Raw genomic sequence first — 9,867 nt, forward strand, 5'->3', positions numbered from 1 at the left:
TCTGGAGCAATTAAAGTGACCTCTTCTTTGAGATCAAGATCTTAATCCTTTCTCAGTGGAGAGGGTAGGTCATAGTGCCAGTCATTTCAAGGGTTAGAGAAAGATGACATTGCCCTTAGATGGGACTTTGTTCTAAGATTTAGTTACCAACCTTAATCCATTTCCCAAAGGAAGGCGCTTAGTCCTCTATCTAACCCACTTTCAAACCTGGAAGTCTGGAAGGTAATTTTTAGATCAGATGAATATTATTTCTAAATATTTTCAGTTTTATTAAAAAAGAAATTTTTAATATGCTTCCACATTACTTAGTGCCATCTGGAGACTGATTGCTCTTTGCTATCTCCAGCTACCCTTCAATAAATCCTATGTTTATGAACCAACCATGAGTTTTCCTTACAGCATCAGGAAATGGGAAATCCTTTGAACCTAGGATCAGACTATCCCCCAGAAATATAATTGGCAGGTCTTAGTATCATGATATACTTTGTTGACACCAAGATATGTTGTAAGGACAGAATTATCTTGGTTTTCTAGTTTAGTTATTCCATAAAAAAAGAAAATGAAGTAAGCTTAGCAAATGTCCAGGCATACTTTTTGCATTGGATTTTCAATAATCTGGCTAGCAGCTGTTGTGGGGGTGAAAGACCAACACAAGCCCAACAACAAGCACGCTACCAGCACCCTGCAAAAGCGTGATCTGCTTTAGTAAGGAAAGCAACATTGAGGGATTGACAAGCTTACTTTAATTCAGCATACAAATATCATTCACTTAGTTCAGGGGAAAAAACCAGCACCCTGAATTTCAGAATAAATACAAACAAAGTACAAACATTGACAGACAGACCTTGTCTGATTCAAATCCCAATACATAGTTACCAGAGTTTAACAAAGTCTCAGCATCTGGGTTACAAGCTGGAGGGCTCTTAGCTACAGCTGCTCGGAGTCTTCACATGGAGTCTTCACATCACGCATCAGTGCGCCATCAAGAGTGAGAGCCCTGCGCAAATGGCTCTATCTTCTCTTCTTATAGCAATTCAAATGTCTTCAAATGTCATCTGAATGACCAGAACTTAGGCTTCTATGATTGGCTCTTGGGTTAGCACCTCCCCTTAGTACCCTGGGAGCTTCACACCCACATAGGCTTAGCACCTAATAGGGGTTTGGGTCTGGGGCTTAGCACCTAGTAAGACTCAATGAAATACACTGAATTACTCAAAGGAAACAAAAGCCAAACTCTTCCAGGGCACTTGGTTGAACTGAGTGCTAAGAGGCCATTTTGCTTACCAACGCAATTGGTTGGTACCATTTAGCTCATAAAAAGGATATATGGTTTTAGATTTTCTAAAAGTAGGGATAGATTGCATTATCCACAGAACAACAACATTAATAGCTAATATATCATGCTCGAAGATTGGCAAAGCATTTTATATATATCTCAATAATGTTACTAGAAGTGAACATAGGTAAAAAGGCTAGTCAGGATTGGAATGTTGTCTGCTGCCAAATAGCTGAGAGAAGCTACATGGGGCCATAAAGGAAACCATAACTGTGATCAGTAGCCCTTGACTTAAATCAGCTGAAGGAACCATAGGCAAAGAAGAATATAACAAAACTGAAAATAGAGAGCTTAAAGAACGAACAAAATGCCATAGAAAATTATTGAATAGGATACAACTGAGTAGAGCAAACATTGATGATTATGAGCTGAAGAGAACAGAACATTAACATAGACATAGAAGAGTAGTAAAGTAGAAGGGGGAAAGGATGAGAGTATTAGGAAATAAATGGAAATTAGCCAAATTCTTCCTGTGAAGTATTCAATTATGTTTTAATGTTTTGACAGGTAGTGGGCTATGAGACAATTCAACACCAGTTCCCGAGACTTCATTTTGTTGGGATTCTCAGATTGGCCCCATTTGGAACTTCTCCTCTTTGTGGTCATCTTGCTCTTTTACCTCTTAACCTTGGTTGGCAACACAGCCATCATTGTCTTGTCTCATTTGTTCCCTCAACTCCACACCCCCATGTATTTCTTTCTCTGTCACCTCTCTTTCCTAGATCTTTGCTATACAACTAGCACTGTCCCTCAACTGCTGGTAAATCTGCATGGATCTGACAGGACCATCACTTATGGAGGCTGTGTGGCTCAGCTCTTTATTACCCTTGCCCTAGGTTCTGCAGAGTGTGTTCTTCTGGTGGTTATGGCTTTTGACCGCTATGCTGCTGTTTGCCAGCCCCTCCAGTACACTACCATCATGCAACCCTGGCTCTGCTTCCTGCTTGCTACTGTCTCTTGGTTTGGAGGTTTGGTCAACTCAGTGGCACAGACAGGACTTATGATGACTATTCCTCTCTGTGGCTTACACTATCTGGACCATTTTTTCTGTGAGATGCCTGTACTCTTAAAGCTGGCATGTAAGGATACAAAACAGACAGAAGCCAAGATGTTTGTTGCCCGGGCCATTATCTTGGTGTTACCTGCTTCACTTATCTTGGGCTCCTATGTGTACATAGTACAGGCAGTACTAAATATTAAGTCAGCAGCAGGACAAAGAAAGGCATTTGAGACATGCGGGTCCCATCTCATGGTGGTCTCTCTCTTCTATGGATCTGCCATTTATACTTATCTCCAACCCACTCATAAGTACTCCACGAGTCATGGGAAGTTTGCTGCTCTCTTTTATACTATCATGACTCCAATGCTCAACCCTCTTATTTATACGTTGAGGAACAAGGATATGAAAGCAGCTTTGAGGAAGGTGATAAAGAGAGAAAGAGCTTTGGGGTAGAGGAAGCAATGAAGAACTTCCACTAATAAGTGATAGAAATTTCAAAGACAATTGACAAAGCTGAGTATAAACCAATCCAAAGATCATTGGAACAATTTTACATATAGAATAGTTGGAGAGCTTAGCCTGGGATTCAAGGCTTTCTGGTTCCAACTTACTTTTCCAGTCTCATCTCATTTTACTCCTCTTTTGTGTGCTCTGTATTCTGGTCAAATGGAGCTACTAGCTGTTTCCCAATCTTGCGTTTCTCTCTCCAGCTTCCAAGCAGTTCTAGAGAGTAGCTATGCACCGTGTCTGGAATGCACTTCTTCTCTTATTGGTTCAAATCCTTGTCTTCCTTCAAGGCCCAGTTTAGTTGCCATTTCCTGCATGAAGTCTTCCCTTAATACTTTGTCTCTGCTCTTTCTTCCTTTGCTACCTTATATTGGTCTGTTTGTAATATGAAGGAATAGCCTAGGAATGAAGACAAAGATTAGATGAGAAAAAGTAAGTAGGAAAAAACAAAAGGACACAGAAATGCTATTCGTTTTTAAGTATTCAGATGAAATGCTGACATAGCTCAGAGCAGCCTAAAGAGACAAATGTTATAAAATCTAAAACCAAAAGGATTTGGAATTTAGAAATTAAAGGATGAGTTTATTTGGTGTAAAAGAAATAGTTTCTCAACATGCAAGTAAGCAAATGAATAGGTCAATGGGGTGACAGGATTAGAAGAGATAAACAAAGAAAGAGAAATAGAGATGATTAAGATTAAGAGTGAAAGAAAGGTGGCAAGAAAATGGCAGAGGCATGCAGTATAGAGGGTACAAATGTAAAGGGGGAAATGAGTGAAGATGATAAAAGACAAATATAGTCAAGGCAGAAAAGAAAATCAGTACCTTGGGAAGAATAGTATTGAAAAAGAATGATAAGACAAAAAAAAAAAAGGAAGAAAGGGAAGAAAGAATTGCAAAAGCTTGGAAACAGAGGAAAAAGATCTTTGAGTAACTCTCCTGGTTGTTTTATATTTATGAGTTGTAGAAAGCTAGGTAGCCAGGGATGGGAAAAGTAGTGATCATCTAAAAGTTATCCATTTAAATGAATACCACTAATTATTCACTTACTTTATTCAGAGAACTATTAGGCACTAGGATGATTGTGGTGAGGGAGAGAAAAGTAAGACAGAGGAAAAGGGCTTTTAGGACAAAAAGAAAGTGACAAAGGAGAAAAGGTAGATAAGAGGAAGAGTAATGACTGTAACCTCTGTCCCAAAGCCCATTGATATGAAACTCTTTCCTTATTGGTGGAAATGAATATCCTGCCCTACATGGAGGATGGGGTGGAGTTGGTGAGAGTGGGAGAGTTCCAGCCTTCTTCAGTGCCCTTCAGGACTCTTCAAGTTTCAAGACTTTTTCAGGATTCTTCAAGTGCAAGTTGCTTTAGGTGCTTCTGGCTTTCAGCTTTGAGAGAGAAGATGGAAGAAGCCAATCCTACCTCAGGTGGCTGAAAGAAAAGACTCTGGGAAAATACAAGAGGATCTGGCAGTATTCATCATGCTTCTACTCCCAGCTAGCTATAGTATAGACTTTGAAGGAGTTTCCCTTTGGGTGAGATCTGGATTGAAATAAGTTTTCTCTCTCCCAATGGAAGGGCTCTTTGGCTTTGTATTGTCTGGTATATATTCTCCTATGCATATATAGAAATCACAATATCTTGCAAAAATAAATAAACAGAAATTAAATTTCCATAGATGGAACTCCCATGCATAAGGATATTATGTGTAGTGAGGCCCACCTGTGTCAGGGGCCTATTGATGTGTAGTGAGGCTCAAAGGAAGGAAGAATAGCTATCTCTAGCCTCTTCTCCCCATCCCTCTTCTCTCCCCATTACTTCTCCAAGGGACAGTTTAATTCCTGCAAGAAAGGGAAGTAGGAAGTTGAAACTAGAGGCCATTCTGATCTTCTCAAAGTGAGAATTATACTTATCTGCTCTTTTAAATACTATTAGCACAGAGGATATGATCCAGTTCAATCTAACTTCTGATTATTTTATCATTATTATTGGGGACAAAGAGGACCTCAAGTTTTATATTCAAGGCTTGACCCCTTTCCCACCAAACACCAATTCCATAATGAATATACATAGTGAATAACAAAGAAAAACCATTTATCCAGATCAGTAGCAAAACAGAAATCTGAAAAGGTATTTTTAAAGGAACATATACCAGACAATACAGAGTGAAGGAACTTTCCCATTGGGAGCAAGATAATTCAGCTCAACTGAGAGAGAATTATAGGTCTCTCTCAAGATCACTCATTACTTGAAGTGTAGCTAGCTGGAAATAGGGACATGATGGAGACTGCCAGGTCCTCTTTGGTTTTCCCACAGTCCTTTTCTTCAGCAATTTGAAGTGGGGTTGATCTCTTCCATCTTCTCTCTCAAAGCTGGAAGTCAGAAGCACCCAAAGTGACTCATGCTTGAAAATCTCCAAAGAAAACTTGAAGCTTAATGAGTACTTAAGGGCACCGAAGAAGGCTGAAGCTCTCCCCCTCTTATCAATTCTGCATCTCCCCTCACATAGGGCAGGACATTCAAAGGTTGAGAAACAATTGAAAAAAACAGAAAAGGATATATATGTGTGTGTATGTATGTGTATATATATATACATATATATATATATATAAAATATATATAATACATATAATGGTAATATAGTATAACATTATGTAATACATATTATATAATAGAAGACAAGAATTAGGAAAAAGGTTTGCAGGAAGAAGGTCAAAGATTAAGTAATTTTGATAGATGAGAGAAAAAGGAACATGAAAAATAAAAAAGGAGGACATTATTAAAAGCTGAATAGGAGTGAAAAGAAAAAAGGCTAATAAAAAAGAGAAAGAAGGGACAGAAAAATGGGGGAAGAACACAAAAAATTGAGAGAAATATAATGTTAGACAATGATAGAATGGAGAAAAAGAAAAAAGAAGCAAAAATAAAGAGATGAAGAGAAGAAAAAGGAGAAAGATGTAACTCAGATGCCTGAGAAAAGATAATATTCATCATCAGGATAAAGCCTAGATTTAGGAACTACTGTGAGGAAGCCTTGTAGACAAAACTATTATTTTAAATGCTTTAAAATAATTATTTAAATTAATTTAAATTAAAAAAATATTTATTTTAAATGTGATCTTTTTTCCATTGTTGAGTTCTTCTCAAAATGCCCATTTTGGGAAATGGTCCCAGACAAGCTATCCTTTGTCCTTGGGGTTTAACCTCCTTGCTCCTGCCTGGATATGTTCTCTCTCTGTCCCTTGCTTTTTGGCTCCCATTTCATTTGTTATTTTCTCTCCTTAGAATGTAAACTTCTTGAGGACAGGGACTATCTTTTTGCTTAAATTTGTATCTTCAGCATTTAGTATAGTGCCTGGCACATACTGGTTAATAAATTCTTTGTGACTCATATTTCAATTTTTTCTATGACTGGGGAAAAATATCTTAAAAAATTTCCATTAGATGCAATTTATTTGACTGTTAAAAGTTCCCTAGTAGATGCTGAAAGCATTAGCATGTAGTTAGAGTTTGAAAGTCATGGGCAAACAACTGTTAATATAGCCCCAGAAGAGAGTTGGGGCAAATCAGGTTAAAAAATATAAGAAGGAAACAGTTACCAGCTCATGCCTAATTCTCCTTTCTTGAGGACCACAGATATGGTGTGACATTTCTACCACTTGAGTTAGATAATACAAACTATGTAATTATTTTGGAAGTAAAGATTTTAACTTAAAACAAGTTGTAGTCAAAAAGCACTATACCAAGAGTCTAGGAACTTGGTTTCGAGTTCTAGTTTTGCTGAAGATTATCTATGTGGCCCAGGGCAAATTATTTTACCTTCCTGGGCCCTATTTTCCTCAAATGGTTAAAAAAGAAAGCCCTGAGGGGTTGCTTGTAACCTCTGAGAAGCAGTTTTTGTTCAGATTCCTCTTTATTCATGTCTCTTGAGGAGAGAGTGGATTGTGCTGCCAAAAGGAAGATCACCATCTAGCGTTATTTTCTGCAAACTGCACACACAAAATCTTGGAGCCAGGAACCACCTAAGAAAAAAGTTATGATTAGGTAAATAAACTCAGAAACACACAGCCTTAAGAGTGGGAAGGGAATTTAGAGATAATCTGGGACATCATAGGCTCTATTGGGGAATAAAAAAATTACTCCTTGTACACAAAGGATCAGAACAATTAGACCAAACAGGAAAAAACTAACTAAACCAAAAACAGAGGAGAAAGATCAGAGAGACTGCACATGGTGGTGGTTGGTGGTTTTGGAAATTGAGCTCATAGAGAAATTAGAGGAGAGAGAGAGAGAGAGAGAGAGAGAGAGAGAGAGAGAGAGAGAGAGAGAGAGAGAGAGAGAGAGAGAGAATGGAGTCAAAGAAAATGAAGGAAAAGGGGGAAAAGGAAGAAGAAGAAAAAGCAAAAAAAAGAAATAAAGAAAATAGTTTAAGTGGTAATGTGCAAGGGGAGGCAAGAGAAATACTATAAGATAAAAAAAGAGAAGAGAAGCCCTCTCTCTTTTTCTCTTTTCCTAAAAAAGAACTTCTGTATAGAAAGAAATAAAAGTAACGGCATAGGAAGGAAAATAAAACCAAAAGATACACCAAATATAGGGAAGAGAGCAAAACAGAAAAACAAGTAAAAATAAAAAATGAAAGAAAACAGATAATATTGTGTATGCCCTGACCTCTTCCTTCAGAGCTAGGTATGCTCCATCAACTCAGGTTCTAGAGTACCTGGAGGAATAGGAGTGACTCTTCTTTCTGCCATTAAATTGATCCCCACTGGCATTTTCTCTTATTTCTTAGGGGGCCAGTGACTAGCAATCCAGTTCTACTTAACCTCTTGACACTTCAAAGACAGAGCAAGATACTGTATATCTATATATCTATAGATATGTATATATACATATATTACTGTATAGCAATACACACACAAGATAGAGCAATATACATTAACACTTCCTCCAGCATCTTGGGGGGCATAATTTCCCCTCCCCCTTTGGTATCTGGGGAGGTTTAAACTCTTAACTCATTTCCTACATAGCATTAGTTCTGTCAAGGTTATATCTAGCTGTGCAACATGACTTCTGAGTCATTCACTAGGCTGGAGTCATGTTGAGGACAAAGAGGAGTATAAGTAAGGGGTCATAAGGCAGGGGGAAAGGTAGAATGATAAAAGATTATGATCAGATAAAGACATTTTAGAGTTCATATATATGGAAGGAGAAAAAATTCACTCAAAATAGTTATAGGATATATAAAATATATGGGACTCCAACTACCATAGTTCACACAGCAGTCAAAAGACTGCAACTATAAAACATTCTTTACAGAAATGCCGACCTAAATAATTGGAAAGATATTAATTATTTATGGCTGTATAGTGTCAATAGGATACAAGTGACAATACTACGTAAATTAATGTGCACATTCAGTACCATTCCAATCAAATTTATCAAAAAGTTACTTTATACAAGTAGGAAGAACTAATGACAAAGGTCCAAAGAAGAAAATTCTCAAAGGAAACAGTAAAAAAAAAAAAAAAAAAAAAAGGGAAGGAAGGAAACCTAGCAGTGTCAGATCTCAAACTATATTACAAGGTAGTAATCACCAAAACAATTTGGTACTGGTTAAAAATAGAAGAGTCAATCATTGGGGTAAGTGCACAGGACCTAGAATCAGTTGAACATTATGTATTAGTGCAGTATTCAAAACCCAAGGACTACAATTATTGAGATAAGGACTCACTATAAACACTTCTGGGAAATCTGGAAAGCAGTCCAACAAAAATCAGATTTATATCACACCTCACACCATATATTACAATAAGTGATATATCCAAGTAGATATGAGACCTGGATATAAAATGCCACATCATTAACAAATTAGAGGATCTGAGAAGTATATACTATACCTTTCACAACTCTGGACAGGGGAAGAATTCTCGACCAAACAATGGATAAAGAATATCATATGAGATAAAATGAATGATTTTGAATGTGTAAAACTGAAAAGTTTTTACACAAACCAAATTAAAGTAGTTAGAATGAAAAGAAAAACTGTTGATTAGGGAAAGAATCTTTTTAGCTATTTCACTGATAAAAATTTAATATCCAAAATATGTAAGGAATATATATGTTGGAAATATATAAGAACAAGAACCACTCCCCAATAAATAGTTGATTCAAGGATATGAATGGGTTGTTCTCAAATGAAGAAAGACAAACTATCAGTAGCCAAGTTAAAAAAGTCTATATCACTAATAACAACTAATAAAGTAACTCTGAGGTTCTATCTCACATCCCTCTAATTGGCAAAGATGACAAAAGAAGAGAAGAAAATTTTTGGATGGACTATGGCAGGACAAACAGACTACATTGCTGAGGGAATCTTGAAGTAAACCAACCATTCTGGAAAGCAATTTGGAACTCTATATTAAAATTCACTTACTTGTATATACCCTTTGACTAAGTAATACTACTACTAGGCTATGCTCAAGGAAATATCCAATTACAACTCTGTAAGACTAATGGTGAATCATGCTTCCCACCTCTTTGCAGAGAAGTGAGGGGCTAGAAGTATAGAATGAGATATCTAAGACATAATCAATGTCTGGATTTATTTTGTCTGACTATGCTATACTAGAGAAGCTTTTATTTCCTTTTTGGTGGGAGAAAGAGTTGGAGAGAGTAGAAAAATAATAATACTAAAAATGAAAGATGAGAAAGAAAAGAGAATGTATGAATAATTAAAAAATAAACAGAAGAGCGGAGAAGGAAATTTCAAAGGGGACACTGACAAGCAGGGAAATTAAATTTGAAGTTTATGAAAAAAAAAAAAAACCGCAACCCACAACCCAGCAAATTCTGTTGTTCACAAGAACGGCATGAGATAATTTGACTAATCCTTTGCAAGTAAGTTATAGAGGTAAACTATGTCTATAACATTTTCCTGATCTACCACTCTAATAACTTCATCAAAAAAGAAATTGGGTTAATCTGTGATACCATAATGATCTTGGTCTTTATGATCTCTGCTTTCTTT

The 9,867-nt window shown here is 36.8% G+C and overlaps 1 protein-coding gene across 1 annotated transcript; it reads left to right on the top strand.

Moving 5' to 3' along the window:
- The first annotated feature begins 1,853 nt into the window (after positions 1-1,853).
- On the top strand, positions 1,854-2,789 carry LOC118857105 (olfactory receptor 10-like). Its single transcript, XM_036767736.1, has one exon. It carries the CDS (start codon positions 1,854-1,856, stop codon positions 2,787-2,789), a length of 936 nt encoding a protein of 311 aa, XP_036623631.1.
- The last annotated feature ends 7,078 nt before the right edge of the window (positions 2,790-9,867 follow it).

The sequence above is a fragment of the Trichosurus vulpecula genome, chromosome 7, assembly GCF_011100635.1.
Source record: "Trichosurus vulpecula isolate mTriVul1 chromosome 7, mTriVul1.pri, whole genome shotgun sequence".
Classification (NCBI taxonomy): domain Eukaryota; kingdom Metazoa; phylum Chordata; class Mammalia; order Diprotodontia; family Phalangeridae; genus Trichosurus; species Trichosurus vulpecula.